The 22,736-nt window shown below is 37.8% G+C and overlaps 2 protein-coding genes across 5 annotated transcripts in view; one reads left to right on the top strand and one right to left on the bottom strand.

Annotated features, from left to right (window-relative positions):
* The window catches only part of GNG10 (G protein subunit gamma 10), a 484,859-nt gene that overhangs the window by 186,132 nt on the left and 275,991 nt on the right, over positions 1-22,736 (top strand). The gene's annotated exons all lie outside the window — the stretch shown is intronic.
* The window catches only part of ECPAS (Ecm29 proteasome adaptor and scaffold), a 125,229-nt gene that overhangs the window by 71,579 nt on the left and 30,914 nt on the right, over positions 1-22,736 (bottom strand). For all 4 annotated transcript variants that reach the window (XM_050761412.1, XM_050761410.1, XM_050761413.1 and 1 more), the window contains 6 exons: positions 19,922-20,052; positions 12,937-13,053; positions 10,868-10,986; positions 8,973-9,122; positions 5,498-5,666; positions 2,137-2,276 (listed from right to left, as the gene is read on the bottom strand). In XM_050761412.1, coding sequence (XP_050617369.1) covers positions 2,137-2,276; positions 5,498-5,666; positions 8,973-9,122; positions 10,868-10,986; positions 12,937-13,053; positions 19,922-20,052 — 826 coding nt within the window. The remainder of the gene's footprint in view (positions 1-2,136; positions 2,277-5,497; positions 5,667-8,972; positions 9,123-10,867; positions 10,987-12,936; positions 13,054-19,921; positions 20,053-22,736) is intronic.

The following is a 22,736-nucleotide window of genomic DNA, read 5'->3' as shown; positions in this document are numbered from 1 at the left end:
CTTATCTACCAGTACACACTTGCAGTTTTAATTCTGCAGAGTAGTTATGCTGCTATTAGTCACTAAGACTTAATTCTGTTTGGGCCCCACAATAAGATGAACTCAGATATAAGATGATCGGTGAAGGCTGGGCACGGTGGCTCACACCTGTAATCCCAGCACTTTGGGAGGCCGAGGCGGGTGGATCAACTGAGGTCAGGCGTTCAAGACCAGCCTGGCCAACATGGTGAAACCCCATCTCTACTAAAAATACAAAAATTAGCCGGGCATGGTGGTGCGGTCTATTTTTTATATATATAAAATATAGAAATAAAAATAGCAGTTTCAATAGAAACATAAATGAGTTTATCCACTGCTACTGTAACCCCAGCTACTTGGGAGGCTGAGGCAGGAGAATCACTTGAATCTGAGAGGTGTAGACTGCAGTGAGCCGAGACTGCACCACTACACTCCATCCTGCATGACAGAGCAAGACTCCATCTCAAAAAAAAAAAAAAAATGATTGGTGATTCGCTCCCACCCTCTGCAGCAGATTCCACCCAATCATTTCATAAACCTAGCAATAATGCAACCCTTCCTTCCATCTGACTGGTTTACCATACTATATTCTCTCTGCCCTTTGACACTGGTTCTGCTTTCAAGCTATCCTGTGTTTGTGCAAACATATGAACCTGTTTTGACTGCTTTTCAGATTTATCTTTCTTTCATAGTTTATCAATATACTTCTTAGAATAGCCACAATCCCGCTATCCTCAGAGGCATTCTACAATTCTGTTTTGGATATGAATCACCTACATCTTTCCTAAGCAGATTCCTACTAACTAATCCTCAAGCTCTGCCATTGCTTTTCTTTCATAATACTTGTGGTTTAGAGATTTCAGACAAAACAAACACTTCAGTAAAAGAAACTAAAAACTTAGTAGTAATTAATTTCATTCATATTTTGGCAAATATATAATATTCCATAAAGATACATACAGTAATTTACTTAACTATATCCCCATTATGGAAAACTGAATTTGTTTTCATATTTTAACAATGATAGAAAATGATATAATGAACAAATCTATAAAATTTTTCTAAATCTCTTCCTTTCGAATAATTTCCTTAGGACAAATTCCCAAAAGACTGAGATAAAAGGATAGAAATATCTTTATGATTCATTACTTATTGCAAACTGCTTTCCAAAACTTCATTTCAATTTATAATGCCAATCAACAGGGTATAAAATTAGCAGTTTTGGCCGGGAGTGGTGGCTCACGCCTATAATCCCAGCACTTTGAGAGGCCGAGCCACATGGATCACCTGAGCTTAGGAGTTCAAGAGCAGCCTGGGCAACATGGTGATACACCGTTTCTACTAAAAATACAAAAATTAGGTAAGTGTGGTGGCCAACACCTGTAGTCCCAGCTACCTGGGAGGCTGAGGCATGAGAATCACTTGAACCTGGGAGGCGGAGGCTGCAGTGAGCTGAGATCGTGCCACTGTACTCCTGCCTGGAAACAGAGAAAGACTCTGTCTCAAAAAATAAATATATAAATAAAAATAAAAATAGCAGTTTCAATAGAAACATACATGGGTTTATCCAGTGCTACTGGTATCCCATTCATTTATTTTTCATTGACTTTATTTCTTATACAGAATATTTTCTGTAAGTCTACTTGCTATCTGTATCTCCTCATGTGTGAATTAGAATCTATTCAGCAACTCTTTTCATGAATGTAATTTTCACTGTATTAACCATAATACATACAAAGGTTTTATTAAAAGTAATCTCAAATGGTTTGAGACAGAGAAAAAAACAAAAATTAGTAACTTCTTGAACTGACACTTTTCTTAACATCAATTCTTTAAGTTCATCTACCTAGCCAAAAGTCTCATTGATTGTGATGACATTTCTAACCTAGTCCAGCTATAAACAGCATCTCCACACAGATTTTCTTCTCTGTCTTACACAGAATTCAACTCTTTAGCAAACTTTATTACAAACTGGGTATATTTAATCATCTCCTCTAAGTTGAATGCCTCATTACATAAAATCCTAAAAAATATATATATATATATATATACTTGTGGCAAGTAAGCTTTGAGAAACCTAGCCCTTTCAATCTTGAAAGCTTACAGAGAAGTAGTTACCTCTGTTTGCTTTTCAACTCCAGGTCTGCTGCCGTTGCCACACTGTGGCGTGTGTCACTAGAAGCAATCACCAAATGGAGAACAGCCTCGAGTTCAGGCACCTGTTCAGCTTCTATGAATTTCACGATTCCCAATTTGCACTGTAGACAAATGAAGGCAAGGAGAAAGAACGGTCAGGGGAGCAAAGGACACCCACTCAAAGTACTGCTTAACATATCAGTGTGGTCACAAACCAAAGATGAGCAGTAACAACAGTAGCAGCTCTTACTTGGGCTTACAATGTGCCAGGGACTATACTAAAGCACATATATTCATAATTTCACTTAATCCTCACAATCTAATAAATCAATCATTATACCCATTTTTTAGCTAAAAATACTGAGGCAAGGCTTTAAGACACTGGTAAACAATGAAGGCAGGATTCAAACCCAAGTCTCTCTGACTCCAAAATTATTATGATACACAGCCACCCCAGTGAAGTTACACAGCCTCTCTAGAGTGATGAAGTCTTGAAGTCCAAATTTGGGGCCTCCAGATAAGACAGTGGTACACCAGGAATAAAGTGCCCCATGGATTTTCCTGACAGTTCAAAAAGAACTAAACAACTCACATTCCATGGAGTTTCACTCTATTGCTAACATACAAAGGATATGATTTCAAATGTTAGCTACTCAATACAAGTGAAATTCTAATAAAACAGTTTTCAATTTAATTGACTGGCTGAAATGAAACAGACTAAAGAGAGATTCTGCTTAGAACTTCATGCAATGTAAAGATGCTATGAATTTCACTACAAATGACTGTATTCAGGATAATATACCTGAAAAAATAAAATTTCATTTTCATCTTAAAAAATCGTCACATAACAGTTTTCACATATACTAGGATTAATGAAGTTTTACAATTATTAAATGAGAAAAAAACGCAATTTAAAAAAGTATAACAGATCAAAAAAGGACCTGCCTTCCCTCCTCCGCTCAACACAACTTACTTTTAACAACAGCTACAACAGAAAAGATTCAAACATTTGTACAGCCATAAAAAAGACACTTATGGAAGTCAAGTACACAAAGATATAAACTAAACAAAAAATACGTAAAGAAAATGGAAAATTATACAGATGTCCATCAATAGGAGACTGGTTAAAAAATATCACATATAATTGTATGCAAACATTCAAAAGAATTACTTTTTTAAAAATCCAAAATACTGTTCAATATAAAAAGCAAACTACAAACAATGTATTACATGACAAGTAGAAATATATTGTTTAAAACTGTGAACACATACACACATGCACAGAGCAAACTGTAGACAGATGACAAACTAGTGTGACAGGATTCCAGGTAACTTTTTTTTTTTTTGAGACAGAGTCTTGCTCTGTCGCCCAGGCTGGAGTGCAGTGGCGCAATCTTGGTTCACTGCAACCTCTGCCTCTGGGTTCAAGCAATTCTCGTGCCTCAACCTCCCCAGTAGCTGGGACTACAGGCACACACCACCATGCCTGGCTAACTTTTGTTTTTGTTTTGTTTTCTTAGTAGAGATGGGGTTTTGCCATGTTGGCCAGGCTGGCCTCGAACTCCTGACCTCAAGCAATCTGCCCAACATGGCCTCCCAAAGTGCTGGGTTTACAGGCATGAGCCACCGCACCTGGCCTTTTTTATTTATTTATTTATTTTTACTCAGAGACTTGCTCTATTGCCCAGCCTGGAATGCAGTGGCACGATCTCAGCTCACAGCAACCCCCACCTCCTGGGTTCAAGTGATTTTCATGCCTCAGCTTCCCACGTAGCTAGGGTTACAGGCGGGTACCACCATGCCCAGCTAATTTTTGTATTTTTAATAGAGACAGGGTCTCACTCTGTTGCTCAGGCTGGTCTCGAACTCCTGGCCTCAAGCGATTCACTCGCCTCAGCCTCCCAAAGGGCTGGCATTACAGGCATGAGCAAATGCATCCAGCCCCTTAATTTTTAATTTCTCTACTATTCTTAATTACTTGAATATTTACATTAGGTTTATAATTAGCAAAAACATGTTTTACTTGGAAGAAAAAGTATAAAACAAAGAGATATTTTAAAATTAGAGGAAACAGCTTTCACCCCTGAAACTAAACTGTTCGTTTCAGCATGAAACTGACAAAATACATACAGACGCGTATTGGCAAATAATGACCAATTTAAGATTATAATTGAACTATAACAATTTTTCTCCAGCATTTGTAGCTTTAACCCTCAGATAATCCCAGATTCAAAGCCTGGTACTAAAAGTGAGACCCTGGTAAATCTCAAAACCTCCACGCCTTTCAGAAAATGGAACTAACAATTTCTATACTTCACTGGGTTGCTATGACAGTGGAATGAGATATTGTATTCAAAGTACCCAGTACAGTGCCTGTCACATAGATTGCACTCAATAAAGAGTAGCTTCTGTTAATTCTTTACCTTTCTTACTTACATAATAGTTTAAGGAGGAAAAAAAAAATCCATAAAGCATGAAGGAGATCAAATCAATTATACCCCTTACTGAATAAAACATTCTATAAATTTGTGAATGCCAAGAATGCCCCAATTGCCTCTTTTTCCCTCTCCTAGGAACACTGTTTTAATCAATGGTCACTTACATTCCCCCCAAAAAAAGGATCAAATCATTTAGACTGCCATGGAGAAATAAAGGAAGGATCAGAAGACTAACCCATGTTGCTTGAATTCCAAAATAATTACATACTGATCTCATCTGTTCTTCCCTGAAGTGCCTGATGACACAGACACAGTGAGGCACCTTCTCTGTAGAGCACCAGTCATTTTTAAAAGCTGCTCAGAGAACATCTGTGTCCTGTTTAAATCCAGAATAAAATTCTTAATGCCAATTTTTAAATTCCCAAGAAGTAATATAACAGGGAGTCATGCTTTTCCCCACATTGTCACCTGTGAAGTGCTGGGGCTCCTCACTTTACATAAAATGTACAGCCCTTAAAAGTTGAATAATGTAAGAAAAATTGTATTTTAACTGCACCATAAAAGCTAGATAATTTAACCTACAATTTAAGAATTAAAATGACAAAAGTTAAAAAAAATTTTTAAATGACAAAAGTTAAACATATTCAATTTATAAGTGAGTTGTGTTTTATACTTGAAATATGTAAGCAATATTAGAAAAACTAAACAGCATGTCCCACTCCTCCCTGCCCCTAGGGCTTAATAAATAACTAGCATGAACAGAACACATTACATCAACTGCTCCTTTCAAACATATTTCATTGGAGAGCCTGAATATACTAGAACTATGTTTTATATGGTTCATGAACTTCATAGGGGCAAATGTCCACAATCAAGTACTATTATGAGCAAACAGTGTGTGATACCTGTTCCAATTGTTCAGGTGTCCATGGGTTATCACCAATAACTCGTTTAGCTGCATAAAAGCTCATTCCCGGAGGAGGCTGTGGAATTCCAGAACCTCCTCCACTGTTTGAAGAAGAACCCTGTGCTGAAGATGAATTTTGGCGACTCTGGGATTCATTTAACACGTAACTGGAAAGGAAATAACACTTTAACCCTCTATAAAAACACAAGCATTTACATCTATATATGTATACAAAACATTCAATCATATACTGTCCTCCTACTGTATTTTACTAGAAGAATGAACACTTGAAATTAAAATTTCATCATAAAAATATTTTAAGGTATCTAGAAAAGGTATATCTTCAGCCAACTAACCAGAAGAGCATGTCATTTAACTTGGTTACAAATGAACTACAACTGTTACCAACAATGAATATAAATATTTTGATCATTCTCCATCTATAAATGATTGCTCCAATAGCTACTCCAGAATCACCACATTCTGAGTTTTGAGCTGCCAAATATGGAGAAAAGTTTGTTGACAAAGGGGACTGGGAGGAGCTATTGTACTATACCCAGAGTATTTTTACAGTCATTCTCATTTCTACGAAGCTGTAATTCACCTTCAATCCTCCCTGAACTGAGGTCTTTATCCCTACATTAGAAAACCCACTGAAACCTCCAAATGGCGTACCACCTAAGACACAAAGTGCCCAAAATGAAAAAACTCAAAAGGGCCCAAAGAAGAAAAGTTACACAAGAACTGACTTTTCCCATTACATGTTCAAAGCCCTTTGCACCACCTGGTTAATTTATCATCCCTATTTCATTTAAGCTTCTAGGGTAGAGAAATAAGATCTCCAAGAAATTCATTTTGATCCAATTAAACTGATATTACTCATCTACAAAACGAAGTTTTTGATATAAATATTAATTCAAATCTCTTAAAACTAAAGATCTATGCTATTAAATTCCATTATCATATTGGATATTATAATAAAATATCCACTATAATAAAAGTTCTAGAAAACACTTAGAACCTGATAGGACAGTAAATTATTCCACATTACTTACATGTCATATTCATTCAATTCCTAAATTTATCTATTTTTTAAAAACCTCCTAAGGAATCGCTTTAATGTTATTATATAAATGACCCAAGTTCTCATTAATAAGAAAAATGTGAGGAATCACTGGCTTGGTTACATCATGTTCCTAAGGTAAATCTGAATTTCAAGGTTTATCTACCAAAGCCATCATCACCTGTCATTCTGGCTGCCTCCTGATTTAACAAATATAAAAGGAAGTTTTTTTATTTCTAAGTTGTAGCAAGACTGGTGGCATTAAGTAAATCAATCAATAAGTTAATACATCTTAATACTGCATAAAACATCCTAAGGCTGGGTGTGGTGGCTCAGGCCTATAATCCCCTGGCCCAATATAGGTCCAGGCCTATAATTCGGGAAGCCAAGGTGGGAGGATCGCTTGAGCCCAGGAGTTTGAAACCAGCCTGGGCAACATGGTGACCCCCTATCTCTACAAAAAATACAAAAAAATTAGCTGGGCATGGTGGCACGCACCCGTAGTCCCAGCTACCCAGAAGGCTGAGGTGAGAGAATTGCTTGAACCCAGGAGGTCAAGGCTGCATTGAGTTACCACTGCACACCAGCCTGGGTGACAGAGTGAGACCCTGTCTCAAACAAACATACAAACAAACAAACATCATCCTAAACACAAGACAGAGGAATATAAGGAGATGTAACATCGAGTCTCTGCCATCTGGAGTAAGCTGAGACAGTAACAACCTAACACATGTAATAGCATCTGCCATTTTATCAGAAGCAAAGAAACTGCTGAGAAATAAGAAATGATATAACAGGTGGTGAGAGTGAACATGGAGTGACTGAAGGCCCAGAAAATTGGGCTTCCAAACAAAGAGGGGCAGGAGGAGAACAAATTTGTTCATCACACCACATGAACTCTCGTTCCTGGATTGAGAAATGATACGGAGCTCCACATGCCTAGCTTATCATGTACACGTAATTTTGTGATCAGGAAAGAAACAAGATGCAACCAGCATTTTAGAAAAATTTATCTGGCAGAGGGACAAAGTAAGTAGACTAGAAGTAGATCACAATCCGGGCTCTATGCCAGAGACCAAAGCTACATGACTACAAGGGGCTCACCATCTACTAGGGGAGATGGAAATGTCTACAATGTGGCAAAAACACACAGTGGCCATATAGGCAGGTATTTCGTGTTTTTATGACACAGAAAATAGTGCAATTATATCTGCCTAGGAGAAGAAATTTGTCAGAGACAAACGGAGTTGACATTTAGGCCAGTTTAGGATGTTTTTTTCTTTTTTTTGTTTTTGAGACAGGGTATTGTTCTGTCACCAGGTTGGAGTGCAGTGGCATGATCACAGCTCACTACAGCCTCAACCTCCCAGGCTCAATCAAAACTCCAGCCTCAGCCTCCCAAGTAACTGGGTGCATGCCATGGGGCCTGACTAATTTTTGTATTTTTTTGTAGAAATTTTGTATTTTTTTGTATTTTTTTGTAGAAATAGGGTTTTGCCATTTTGCCTAGGCTGGTCTCAAACTTCTGGGCTCAAGGGATCTGTTCTGCCTCGGCCTCCCAAAGTGCTGAGATTACAGGTGTGAGCCACTGCACCTGGCCAGGATGCTGTTTTTCGAAGTGTCTTTCTGTTGTTTTCTTTCTTTCTTTTTTTGAAGAAGCATTCTAGGCGGACAGAAAGGCATTCTCTTAAAAATAAACAGCAAGGACACATAAGAGTGCATGAAATGCATAATGACAGGATATGAGAAACCAAGGATTTTAAGGTGTTGCCTGATGAGATCTGTGTTTTGAAAATCCGGTAAAGCACAGAGAGGTGGTATAGAGAGATTTGAAGAAGTGGAGCCGCTGGGAAAGAAATTATGACAAGAGTTGAAAAGAGGTAAAACTAGACAATAGCAGTGGGAAGGGTTCCAGACACAGCAAGGAGAAGGAAGGAGGCAGTATGCAACTGATATTGCAGCAACAAAGAAGAGAAAAGCTGGAGACAATTTATCATTGTATGGCTAGGTGGCAAAGAGAACCATCATAGCACTGATAGCAAATTTAAAAGAGAAACTTTTTTTTTTTTTTGAGAGAGTCTTGCTCTGTTACCCAGGCTAGTCTGAAACTCCTAGCTCCCAGTGATCCTCCCACCTTGGCCTAAGAGGAACTATTTTTATGGGGAAAGACTGATTTCACCTTAGGCAAGTAGAGTCTAAAAATCATAACAGCAACTCAGCATTTGTAAGGCCAATAAGCAGTGGAGCTGAAGTTTAGAAGAGGTTTAGAAGAAAAAAATCTCTATAAACATAAATGATGTTGAGATGCATTCATTTACTAGTGAGAGTTGAATCATTTAAAATAGTATTTGACTCCACATAGTAAAAGCAGTCAAGAACAAGATTGCTTTGTTTTTATTTTTTAACTCACCCATAAGGCATCAGAAGGACATCTAGCATGAAGTCCAAAAGCAGCTGCACAGTCTTTGGTTTCTCAGCAAGATTAAACGGAGAAGCTGATTTTGATGATTCAACAGGGTATTTCATGTGAAAAAGGGTTGGTATTAAAAGATGCATTAAGCTGAAAAAACAATTACATTTATTGCAACCACTTAAAAAATGAGATTTTTATACATGCAAAACACAGACAAAACAAAAATCACATAACAAAAACTAGCAGTTTTAAGCAAGAGACGTTCCTTTTCAACACCACTAATTTACAAAGTCCTGATGTAGGGACTGGCCTAGAATTCTTTTTTATTGAAAGTTCAGTATATTGAGTGATGATTAGCATTTAGCCAATCTGGCTCATCACTAAAATTATCCGAAAAAAATACATAAAATGGGCTCAATGTTAATATCTGAAGTTTCCACAAGAGATTTTATATGAAATCTTAAGTAAAGTTCAACTTACAATTTGTCTTTTCAAAAAGAATTATTTTCCAGGCCAGGCACAGTGGCTTTTGCCTGTAATCCCAGCACTTTGGGAAGCCGAGGCGGGCAGATCACAAGGTTAGGAGATAGAGACCACAGTGAAACCCTGCCTCTACTAAAAATACAAAAAAATCAGCCAGGCCCAGTGGCGGGCGCCTGTAGTCCCAGCTACTCAGGAGGCTGAGGCAGGAGAACGGTGTGAACCCAGGAGGCGGAGCTTGCAGTGAGTCAAGATCACGACACTGCCTGGGCGACAGCGCAAGACTCCATCTCAATAAATAAATAAATAAATAAAAATAAAGAATTATTTTCAGTCAGGCACAGTGGCTCATGCCTGTAACCGCAGCACTCTGGGAAGCCAAGGTGGGCAGATCATCTGAGGTCAGGAGTTCGTGACCAGCCTGGCCAACATGGTAAAACCCCATCTCTTCTAAAAATACAAAAAGTTTGCTGGCCATGGTGGCAGGCAGCTGTAATCCCAGTTACTCAGGAGATTGAGGCAGGAGAATCACTTCAACTCGGGAGGCAGAGGTTGCAGTGAGCCAAGATTGCATCATTGCACTCCAGCCTGGGCGACACAGTGAGATTTCATCTCAAAATATATATATATATTTTCCACAACTAAAGTTATTCTAAAAATTAAAAATCAATCGTATTAATATTTTGAATATTAAAATTTCCACTGCATGAATTTAAGTAACAGGACTCAGTAATTCCTTTCACTAACATCTTTTGATACTCTTAAAACATCCGAAAACAATTTCACAGTGCTTATAATGTCTATTAATTTTACTTGTAAACTTCTTCTGTATTACAGCATTTCTTTAAAAATGAATATGCTCTAAAAGGTGAACTGAAAATATGATTTCACTCCATCTTTCCTCTATACTTCTGCACTCTTCATCATGATTCTCACTATGACAGGGCTACAACAAAGAACTTTTGCCTAAGCCTAGAAACAAATGATGTTATCCAAAACCCTTTTCACCTCTCCAGTTCCCAAAACAATACAAACGAATGCTCTGTTCCTTAAGAAAACCACTGTGAAACTTTACATCTTCCAATATAGAAATGTTTTGATGCAAAGGATTTTTAATTCTAATTTTTGCAATCACATAAAATTAACTGCTTCAAGATAACTAGCCAAAAAAATGCACAGACTTAGATAAATGTTGTTAGTTCTGCACATTTTTCAATGTTCACATCAAGAAATTTTATGATAGTATTAACGAAACAGTAACTTTGAGGTACCATGGAAAATTCTATTATTTGTCAGCTAAAACAGCTCAAGACCTCCCATTTGCTCAAGTAAAACCAAACATGTGAACTAATATTTGAAAGGCAGTTGTTGACTCCTGTAGGAGGGAAATTAGATAATTGAGGAAACCGTACCTATCCTGCTGTGGCTGAGGCTTCCCTTCCATGGCAGTAAGAAGCGTAGGGGCCAGTTCACATTGTTTTTCCACTGGTAGGCGAGGATAGCCCATTTTAACATAAATTATAGTAAAATTCTAATGCAATAAGAGAAAAGCAAGTGAGTGTGAAGGAAATACTCTATGATTTCAATGAAAATATATGATTGATAACTTAGAGAGTGATGGTTACAACAAAGACATTGTAAACGTGACTCATCCTCCCTCCACATGTTTACTGCACCTTTACCAACTACTGTATCTCAGAGGAAGAATTCCAGTCCAACTTATTCAAAATGCTTGCTTTAAAGTAGGTCAAATGTGAGGTAGCATGGACTAATCTAAAGCATTAATATATGCAGTTTATCGTGGAGAAGAAAAAAATAATCATTCAACCTATTTACACCTACACACTACACATTAGCATCAGATCTCCCAGCCTGTTGCATTAATCCTTACAAGCTAGGAGGAGATGAGGTGTTGACAAATCCTAGACTGCCATTTCTCACTGGTCAAATGACTAAAACAAACTTAGTATACTGCAGCACTCTGTGGTTCCTCATTCCAGTAACTCACCAATGCAGGATGAACCAAAGGAAACTGAGTGCTGTGTGTCTGTGCAAGGCTGAGCATCCCAAATTTGAAAATCTGAAATTCAAAATGCTACAAAATCTGAAATTTTACGAGTGCTAACAAGACACAGAAAGGAAATGCTCCTTGCGGCATTTCAGATTTTGGATTTGGGATGCTAAATCAGGTAAGTATAATGCAACTATTCCAAAATCCAAAACACTTTTGGTCCCACGCATTTCAGATAAGGGATACTCAACCAGTATCACTATAATCTGTGTGAATACTGCATTTTAAGCAAACCCATAAACAGATATCTGGATTTACAGATAAGATTAAGAATTGCTTTTCTGAAGCTTTTTTATTTTTTTCCCCCCAAGATGGAGTCTCGCTCTGTCACCCAGGCTGGAGTGCAGTGGTGCAATCCTGGCTCACTGCAACCTCCACCTCTGAGGTTCAAGTGATTCCCCTGCCTCAGCCTCCCAAGTGGCTGGGACTACAAGCATGCGCCACCACGCCCGGCTAATTTTTGTATTTTTAGTAGAGATGGGGTTTCACTATGTTGGCCAGGCTGGTCTTGAACTCCTGACCTCATGATCAGCCCGCCTCAACCTCCTAAAGTGCTGGGATTATAGGCATGAGCCAATGTGCCTGGCCTCTGAAGAATTATTTACTAAAGTAAATGGGCTTCATAAGATTATTTCTTTAAATAAATTATATTTGGCATTTTTATTGGCACACAGTGTTCCTATTTGCTTAAAGAAAGGAAATGTGTAATTGAGCCAAATATCCAGAACAGGCACAGACAAAATGACGTCTGGACCAATAACAGGCTCCAAAAGGTTTGTGACTCCAGAGGTTAGATAAGATTCAATCGATTCTGCCTCAATGCTAGGAACTACAAGGACCAGGAAAAAAACATCACCTGCCATCACACAGCACCAACATTTTTTACATTTAATTTTTATGAAGACAACACTTTAAAAGGAATGTTTCTTACCAGTCAGATTTACTCCACTTTATAAAAAAGTTATCTTTCTGAATACACATCACAAACACAAAAGATTTTTTAAAATTCACTTTATTTTTTGCCATTTTACTCATTTTTTTCCTCCATTATACTTTATTTGTGCCCAAGCCGTATAACATTTCCCTCCATTCAGACCCATCTCATATAGTCTCTTACCAAAAATCAAATCATTATTTTATATAACAACATACCTGACAAGTCATTTCACCGACATTCCTTTGCCCAATGTAAACAGCCACTCATTACCCTGCTACTGTAAAGTAGCATTTCCTCTGGATTGGTACTCAGTGGAAAAACAGTATGTCATTTAAAAAAAAAAAAAATCTCATGTTTCATTTAGAAGTGGTCTAAGGTGAAATTTTAAGCTTGCCAATATGTTGATGACATCTGATAAACGTTAGGGAAGAAAATTTGCTATAAGTCAGAAAATATTCCAATACAACACTCACTGTGACAAAGGAAACTGCAGCAGGGTCCTGGTACTGAACCAACAGTGTCTCTACTGGAAGTTGTATTTTGGGGCGGCTTTTTATACGTTTATTCAGATGCACCAGCAGTTCCATTACCTAAAATACAGAGAGATGGGAACTGAAGTTATTGAGCATATCTTAAAAACCACTCATCTTAAAATTCATTTCTCAGATGTTATCTATGTTAGTGAATAGTAGCTACTTTGTTCTTTTAAAGGGTGTAAATTTTACATCCCAGAAAGGGAGTATACACTACATGAGTCTTGTTCAAAAATACTGTCTCCCAAAAATCTATGCACTAGTGAATTTCTTTTTTTCTTTTTTCAGAGTCTTGCTCTGTCGTGCAGGCTGGAGTGCAGTGGCACAATCTCGGCTCACTGCAACCTCCACCTCCCCAATTCAAGCAATTCTTCTGCCTCAGCCTCCCGAATAGCTGGGATTACAGGCGTGCGCCAGCATGCCCAGTTAATTTTTCTATTTTTTCACCATGTTGGCCTGCTGGTCTCGAACTCCTGACTTCACGATCTGCCCACCTCTGCCTCCCAAAGTGCTGGTATTACAGGCATAAGCCACTGCACCTGGCTTTTTTATTTTTATTTTGACACGGAATCTCGCTCTGTTGCCCAGGTTAGCATGTACTGGTGTGATCTCAGCTCACTGCAACCTCCGCCTTCTGAGTTCAAGCAATTCCCCTGCCTCAGCCTCCCGAGTAGCTGGGATTACAGGTACCAGCCATCACACCTGGCTAATTTTTGTATTCTAGTAAAGACGCAGTTTCATCATGTTGTCCAGGCTGGTCTCAAACTCCTGATCTCAAGCAATTCGCCCACTTAGGCCTCCCAAAGTGCTGGGATTACAGGTGTGAGCCACCACGCCCAGCCAAGTGAATTTATTTTTACGATGGCCTTTAGTTAAAGTTGAGATCCAAGTTGGGCCTAGACTGAAGCATGTCCCCCAAGAAGAACAGATTATTGCAACATACCATGAATACTATGAAAAGAGAGACATACAAGATACAGTGGATTTCCAGAAGAGAAAAGTATCTGCTCTATCAAGAAGGACTTCAAGGAGGAAGTGACAGGAACACTGAATTCTGAATAATTAATGAGTTCCAAGCAGAGTATCAGTTATAAGAAGGTTTGGGGCACACTGCGTCTGACTGAAGCCCAGAATGGTTAAGAGTTCATAAAAGCAGAAAGGATTCTGGCAAAATGCTGAGGCATTTTTATTTTTGTCTGGGAGTTGCTTTTTGTTTGTTTTTATTATACTTTAAGTTCTAGGGTACATGTGTACAATGTACAGATTTGTTACATAGGTATACACGTGCCATGTTGGTTTGCTGCACCCAACAACTCGTGATTTACATTAGGTATTTCTCCTAATGGTATCCCTCCCCCAGGTCCCCACCCCCCAACAGGCCCCAGGGTGTGATGTTCCCCACCCTGTGTCCACGTGTTCTTCTTGTTCAACTCCTACCTATGAGTGAGAAGATGTGATGTTTGGTTTTCTGTCCTTGTGATAGTTTGCTTAGAATGATGGTTTCCAGACTCATCCATGTCCCTGCAAAGGACATGAACTCATCCTTTTTTATGGCTGCATAGTATTCCATGGTGTATATCTGCCACATTTTCTTAATGCAGTTTATCATTGATGGACAATTGGGTTGGTTTCAAGTCGCTATTGTGAATAGTGTGAGGCATTTTTATTGTATTCTGAATATCATCTGATACTATCAAATAATTTGTAAGAAATAATAACCTTCCTCTCCTTTAAGTGGGAAAAGAGGACAAAACAGAAATTGACAAGTCAACAGTTTGCATGGACAGAAAGGGATGTACAGAGGCTCATGTCAAATCCTCAATTATACTACAATAAAAAGATTATCTGCCAAGAGAAAAGAAATCGAGCATTGAGAAGTAAGATTTGTAGAAAGTCTTGCCTAAGAAAGACTCAAGAGTTTAAGATAATTATTCTGCAGGGCCAGGTTTACACTATTCTCCCTCATTTCTGAAATTTGTGCTCTAGCCTCAAAGCATGCACAAGGAAAGATGTAGAGATGTTTGACAGTGACAGCAAAAAATTCCAAGAGATCTAGAGCAATAACGAAATAGGTGAATTATGTTCAGGAATAAAAACAACTCTGTAATCAATGTTGAATGAATGATAAAATAGTAATAATAAAATAGCTATCATTTATCACACAGTTTCTATGCACTCTTCCCCCAGGCATTCCTTATCTAATATGATTCTCATGACAACCAGTGAGGTGGTGTCATTCCCATTTCACAGATGAGGAAGCAGAAGCCTCAAGTAAAGTAACTTGTCCAAGGATACTGGGCCAGCAAATAGCAGTCAAAATATGACTCCAGAGCCCATTTTTTTTAACTTTTTCAAACACTGATATTTGAACGCACATCAGTGACAGTGTTTGTCAGTGAGACATGATACCTTCCAAGAAGCTAGAAACTTGCATTGTCATCCATACTTCATCCAAACTTCCTATCTGTCCTGGATCTGTGATACTGCTAGGGGACAAGGGAAAACAATCAGGAGGAAGTAGTCTAAAGGAAAGAGCCCTCTTCTGACATTCTAATCTAGGCTGATTCCTAGAGGGACTCTATAGAAAATTATACTGATGGAGATAGAGAATCTTGCCCACAATTCCATGCTTTTTTTAATAATAAATTTATTTTGATTTTTTTTTTCCAAGACAGGGTCTCACTCTGTCACTCACGGTGGAGTTCAGTGGCATTATCATAGCCAACTGCAGCCTCGAACTCCTAGTCTCAAGGAATCTTCCTATCTCAGCCACTGCAGTAACTGGGACTACAAGCACATGCTACCATGCATGGCTTTTTTCTTTCTTTTTGGTAGAAATGAGATCTTGCTATGTTTCCTAGGCTGGTCTCAAAACTATCTTCCAACCTCAGCCTCCCAGAGTGCTGGGATTACAGGCATGAGCTACTGCACTTGGCCTATTTTTAATTTTAAATGGATTAATTACTTAATTTCCTACTAGCATTATTGTCACATTAAATATCGGCGAATTTCCTAAATATGGTTATATCTTGTCTGGAATCCTCTATAAACCAAGAAAGATTTAAAAATCACTTGTGGAATTCAAATAACATTTCAAAGGCTACTGTAAATATTTAATGAAAAGATAAGTCAGAGAGTTTAGCACAATGCTTACTATATAACAGGCTATTTTAGCTGTTTGATTCCATTTCCCCTATTCCAAAAGTTTTCCAACTTAACCAATTTGACAAGGACAAATAAAAATGCTATTTTATTAGTATAAATTAAATATATTAAGTTCCAAATGATTACATTTATCCTTATTACTTTATTCTGTTTTATTGCTTTTTAAAGTTATAATAAAAAGATATATTTATTATAACAAATCAAGTGGAAAATCTCAAGCATCCCTTTTCCCTTGTCCTTTCACAGCCCCTTGAAGACACCAGTGTTGACAGTTTGATAACGAGAAAGTGAAAGAAGGGAAGAGAAGGAAAGAAAGGGAGAGAGGGAAAGGACAAATAGACCAAGTGATAAAACAGGTTAATAGTCATGTATATTTCAAAATAGCTAGAAGATCTAAAATGTTCCCAACCCAAAAGAACAATAAATAAGGTGATGAGTATCCTAAATACTAAATTATTTGATTACATATTACATGCAGGTATCAAAATATCACATGTACTCCATAAATATGTATAATTATGTATCAATAAAATTTTTTCTTAAAAATTTAGGTTAATAACCACAATAACTGATGTAAATGCCCTCAATTCAAACCTCAAAAATATGTGACATTTCCATTGTACTAAGAGATACAGCCAAAGTAAATAAGGTTAAAATTGCAGACTGGAGCAAATAATTTATCAGACAGAAGGAAAGCGATGGTTAACAATACTAATTTTGGATAAAACAGGTTTTGGAGAAAAAAACCTTAAATGGAATTCAAAAGATAAAAAATATACATAAAATACTATAATTATTAATAAAAACAAGGTGTTAAACTTGTACATCAAAATGCAGCAAGCCAAGATTATCAAAACTGAAAGAAAAATCAGAAAAACTGTAACAGTAGTATGACATTATACTTCAGGACTACCAACTTATAATAGAACTGGAAGACAGGTTCAAGACATAAATGCACAATGTTACTAATGAATGGCCATAACTCATGCTGAGCTCCATATTCCACAAACAGGAAGTATCCCTTTTATCTTCTGAAAGGCTTTTCTTACAAACATTAGAATACACTTTGAAGGACTGTAACATTTGCACGCTATGATCTCTGACCAGAATGCAATAAAACCAGGCAAATTTTATATCAAATATTTTGAAACTAAAAACAACAATCTTATAAATAAGTCAAAGATAAAATGACCAAACTGCACATCAATATAACCATTAAATGTAACTAAAATAGTCATCAAGGAGAAATTCATAAGCTGAGGGCATTTTTGGTTCTTTTTTTTAAACATATTATAATTAAAGAAAAAAGCATTTAACTTGATGGCCAAGCTTACATTGTGAAGTTCAAAAGCCCTAGGTTCAAATCCTGGCCTGACCATTTGTTATCTGACCTTAAACAAGTGTATTAATCATTCCAAGCCTCAGTTTCATCTATAAAATGGGGATAATGCCCACCTCACATAACCTCGTGAGGATGTAAGTCCTTAGCACTTTTCTTGACACATAAGAAGCATTGACAGATTATTATATAAATTAAAACTTTACACAAGAAAAACATATCCAAAAAAGGAAATAATTTGAATAAAAATAGAAAAAATACAGTTAAAAAGGGAACATTAATCTAAAAGCTGGGTTTCCTTTCAAAATGGCCGATTAAAAGGTTAAAACTTTGGTAGTAATAAAATCAGAAACAAGAATAGAATTTCCCATTTGAAATAATGATAACAGAATATTAAGAGTAATGGTATAAAATTATGTGAGAAAGATATGCTCAACTGCTTCAGTAAACATTTAAAATCTATATGTATTCTATAACATCACATTGTAAACCTCAAATATACATAATAAAATTTATTTTTTAAAAAAATAATAATAGTATCATAGAAGTGAATGATACAAACTGAACATTTAAAGTAGATGGACAGAGATGAATGACTTTCTATAAAAAAATAAAATACAAAGAAACAAAAAAAAAATCTAAGATAAGTAAATGAGTTGAAACTACTGACAATACTAAACCTGGACTAATGCAAAAGTTCCCTGTTTGCTCTTCAGGTCTCCACTCTTGGCCTCTACTCCAAATCTTTCTCCAGCCAACAGCTAGAGTTATGGTGGTACTACCATCAATACCCTTTCAAATTAGTGCCCCTGGAATACCTCTTTCCTCCTATCAGGCTTCCTCTCATGCACTGGAGACATCACTGTGGCCTTCTCCAATTTCCTGAAAGCATCACACTTTGTGTGTTGCTCCGAACACCTGCACAGGGCCTATTAATGGTCTCCCCCATCTCTTAGCCTGGCTACTTCCTGCACACACCAGAGGCCTCCCCTTATACCCCCTACTTAGTCTAAATTATGTCCCAAATATATTCTTTCATAAAATCCTTTCCTTTTCCATCTTGGTATGTATCACAAATTATAATTATGTACTATTTGCCTGACTGTTTTATACTGATTTCCCCAACCAGGTGTTGTCATCATTCATCACCATATCCCCAAGATTTGGCATATAGAAGGCACTCAGTAAATAAGGAAACTGATAAAGCTAAGTAAGTAAAGAGAAATCAACTCCTGAAGGGCCTTTTAGACCTTGGTATCCTAAGGGTAAGAGAAGGTCGCAGAAGGGTTTTAAATAGAAGAGTGATATAATCAAATGCACGTCTATCTCAGCAAAGAAGGATTAACAGCAGACATGCCAAATACATGACAAGAATGCCATTCCCTCCTGTAAAGAAACATAAACATAAAAGACATTCTTCAAGATACTCTTTCTGCACTGAACCCAAATCAGACTTTGGAATCCTCTCAGGGCAGACCTCCAGGAAGTCACTGCCAATTAGAGTGGCCCAAGGAATAAAACCTGACTATAGCTCAAAGACTGGATGACCTATTATAAATATACTGGAAGACTAATGAACAATTCTACAAATCAAGGGGAAAATGTTCCATGTAGAACAGTTCCATTAAAAAATAAAAATACTGGCCAGGCACAGTGGCTCATGCCTGTAATCCCAGCACTTTGGGAGGCCGAGGCAGGTGGATCGCTTGAGCTCAGGAATTTGAGACCAGCCTGGGCAACAAAGTGAAACCCTGTCTCTACAAAAAATTTAAACATCAGCCAGGCATGGTGGTCTGCACCTGTAGTCCCAGCTACTTGGGAGGCTGAGGTAGGATGGCGTGAGCCCAGATGATGGAGGCTCTTGTGAGCTGTGATTGTGCCACTGCACTCCAGCCTGGGTGACAGAGTGAGACCCTATCTCAAAAAAAAAGAAAGAAAATGAAAATGAAAATACTGATGTGACAGTTATCCAACCTTTTGTAAGAGTACTTTGCAGAATCCTAAAACAGGAGCTATACAATACTTCGCTTAAATTTTTTTTATTTTGCTTACTTTTAGTTAAAATTATAGTCTTTGTCAACAACCAACTAAAGAATATTTTTGCCCCATTACCACACGACTTTCATATTGGAATCAAGGGCATGGATTTCAGATCATGTCTCCATCCATTCCAGGATAATTATCTCAATTATATTATCTGGCACTGATGCCAAGTAGACAGTTGGTGCTAAAGACAGCTGTGCTAAGGATACAAAAGCTACTTTTAAATCATAAAAGCTGGTTCTACACTTACTCTCCATTTTGAAAGGCCATAATTAAGATCACAAACCTAGAATTCAATAATGGGAACAGAGAACTCACTTGATAATGTGTATTCATTTATTCATTATTTAATTCCCCCAGCTGTCCCAACATGCTTACCTTTTTACGTACTCCTTCTTGGGTGCTAGACAGTTTGAGCAAAACAGGAGGAAGGAATTTAGATATAATATTCTGTAATTGTTCATCTGTTTCAGCATGGCCAAGTCGTAAAAAGACTCGTTCAAGCTGATCTATAATATAAAAAGAAAAAAAGAGAGAGAATTTAGCAAACCAAAACAACCAAGACCAATTTTTTCATAGCTTATTCCTTTCTTCTGTACTGCAATCCTTTAGTCAGAACTTTAACCATAGCTAGCCCTGTGCAGATATTTTGACAGAGCTACAAAACACCACCAAAAAGGTGAATTGTTCTATCCTGGTCTACCTTTTAGAATGGAAGAAAACAAAACCAAGAACAAAAAGTTCTCTCCCACATGCAAGGTTATTCAGTTTTAACTGGATACTGGAAAGGATACAAGATTACTGAAGGCATTTATGGAACTAGTTAGTAGAACAAGGCAGCAAAACTTTAATCAGATACCATTAGTTATTAGGGACAATATATCTATCCCTGGTGAAATTATCTTACTGATGAAGTTTCTCCAAAGGCAGGATCACTGCCCATTACTGTGTTAGGGTTACCTAGTTAGAAAGAAACAGCCAAGTTTCCCCAAGAAAGTCACTATGAGAGACATGTTAAATGACACCATGGGGCTACTCTCAGCAAAACCCAGACTGTGATAAACTACAGACAAGGCAACTTCTTCAACCAGTACACTGCTGGGGCAAGCGGGAAGATGGGGATGAAAGGGGAGCCTACGCAAACAACTAGATATTTGATTTTAGGGAATTACTGTTAAAATTGTTTTAGGTACTATAATGGTATTGTGATTATGCTTGTTTTTTAAAGGTCCCTACAAAAACTGTCAATGGGAATTAGAGAGTTTTCTAATGAGCTAAAAATGTTCTATATTTCAATCTGCATGATTACATAGATAAATACGTTTATAAAAATTCATCAAACTCTATACTTTCATACCTTCTACTGTATCTACTATACTTCAATTTAAATATATATATTTAAAGGAGTCATTTTTTAGAGATAAAGATGGAAATATCTGCAGGTGAAATAATAGCCAGTAGAATTTTCTTTAAATAATTAGGAGACGGCCAGGCGTGGTGGCTCACGCCTGTAATCCCAGCACTTTGGGAGGCTGAGGCAGGCCGATCACAAGGTCAGGACATCGGGGCCATCCTATATTTAACACGGTGAAACCCGTCTCTACTAAAAATACAAAAAATTAGCCGGGCATGGTGGCGGGCACCTGTAGTCCCAGCTACCCGGGAGGCTGAGGCAGGAGAATGGTGTGAACCCAGGAGGCGGAGCTTGCAGTGAGCCGAGATTGCGCCACTGCACTCCAGTCTGGACAACAGAGCCAGACTCCATCTCAAAAAGAATAAAAAATAAAAAATAAAAAAAAAATGAGGAGACACTGGGGAGGGGTTACATAAGTAAAACCAAGATTGCCACTAATTGATAATTATTCAAGCTTCATAACAGATACTGAGAATTACTATTGTGTTTGCCAGAAATTTCCCACAATAATTTTCTAAAGGAAGATAGATTACATAGATACAGATTGCTCAATAGATGGATCAATGACAGAGATGTAGACAGATACATGGATAGACAGACAGATAGATCAACAGATTGATCGGTCAATTCTGAGAGGGGCAGAAGCAATGACATCCTAGTAGCAACAAACATACCCAACACCCAGAATTGATCTTGTTTTTCAATACCATTCTCCAGCAAAAGGAACCAAGCTGCTTGGAAAAAGGTCTGAGTCTAGGGACTGGGGCAGGGCAAAAACAAGATGAGTATGAAGCATCTTGCAGTGCCTTAAAGGAAATGGAACATGGGGTCGGGCACAGTGGCTCATGCCTATAATCCAAACACTTTGAGAGGCCAAGGAGGGAGGATTGCTTAAGGCCAGGAGTTCAAGACCAGCCTAATCAACACAGAGACACCCCCATCTCTACAAGAAAAAGAAAAAATTAGCCAGGCATGTTGGCAAGTGCCTATGGTCCCAGCTACTCCAGAGGCTGAGGTAGGAGAATTGCTTGGGCCTGGGAGGTTGAGGCTACAGCGAGCCATGATGGTGCCACTGCACTCCAGCCTGGGTGACACAGTAAGACCCTGTCTCAAAAATAAAGAAATGGAACATGGAACAAGTCAAAGGGATACAGGAACCAACCTGAAAGAACTCCTAATGGCCCAAGCCATGACAGTAGAAGGAATAAAATAAATAACAGCGTTGGATTATAAGCCAAAATGTAAATCTACATGAGTTCATACTGATGGAAATAATTATTGAATGATTAAAGAAATTGGGGGGGGAGAGGCAAATTTTTCTTATAGGAAAGATTCAAAATAATATATGTGGCTATTTCCCCCTATAGGAGGTGGAGCTTAATTCCTACCCACCCTCCCCCTTGAGGGTAGACTAGATTCACTGACTGCTTCCTTGGAATACGAAAAGGGAGAAATGTTAACTTCACAGTAGAGAAAACTGCCAAATACTATCTTAGTCCAGTAAGAAGGTTAACCTCATGATGCCATGTAGATATCGTGTGTCCCTGAAATGATGTGACAAGAAAGGCATTTTACCTCTCTGGCATTCATAACAAAAACCCATAACCCAAATATAATCACGAGGAAAACAACAGAAAAACCCAAACTGGGGAACACTCTATAAGATACCTGGCCAGTACTCCTCAGGACTTTCAAGATCATGAAAAACAAGAAATGACTAAACTGTCTCAGACCAAAGAAAGCTGGAAAACATCACAACTAAATGGTGCCTTGCACAGG

This window comes from Macaca thibetana, chromosome 15, assembly GCF_024542745.1.
Source record: "Macaca thibetana thibetana isolate TM-01 chromosome 15, ASM2454274v1, whole genome shotgun sequence".
NCBI lineage: Eukaryota > Metazoa > Chordata > Mammalia > Primates > Cercopithecidae > Macaca > Macaca thibetana.
Note: the sequence above shows the minus strand (reverse complement) of the source record. Positions and strands in the feature narration are given on the sequence as shown.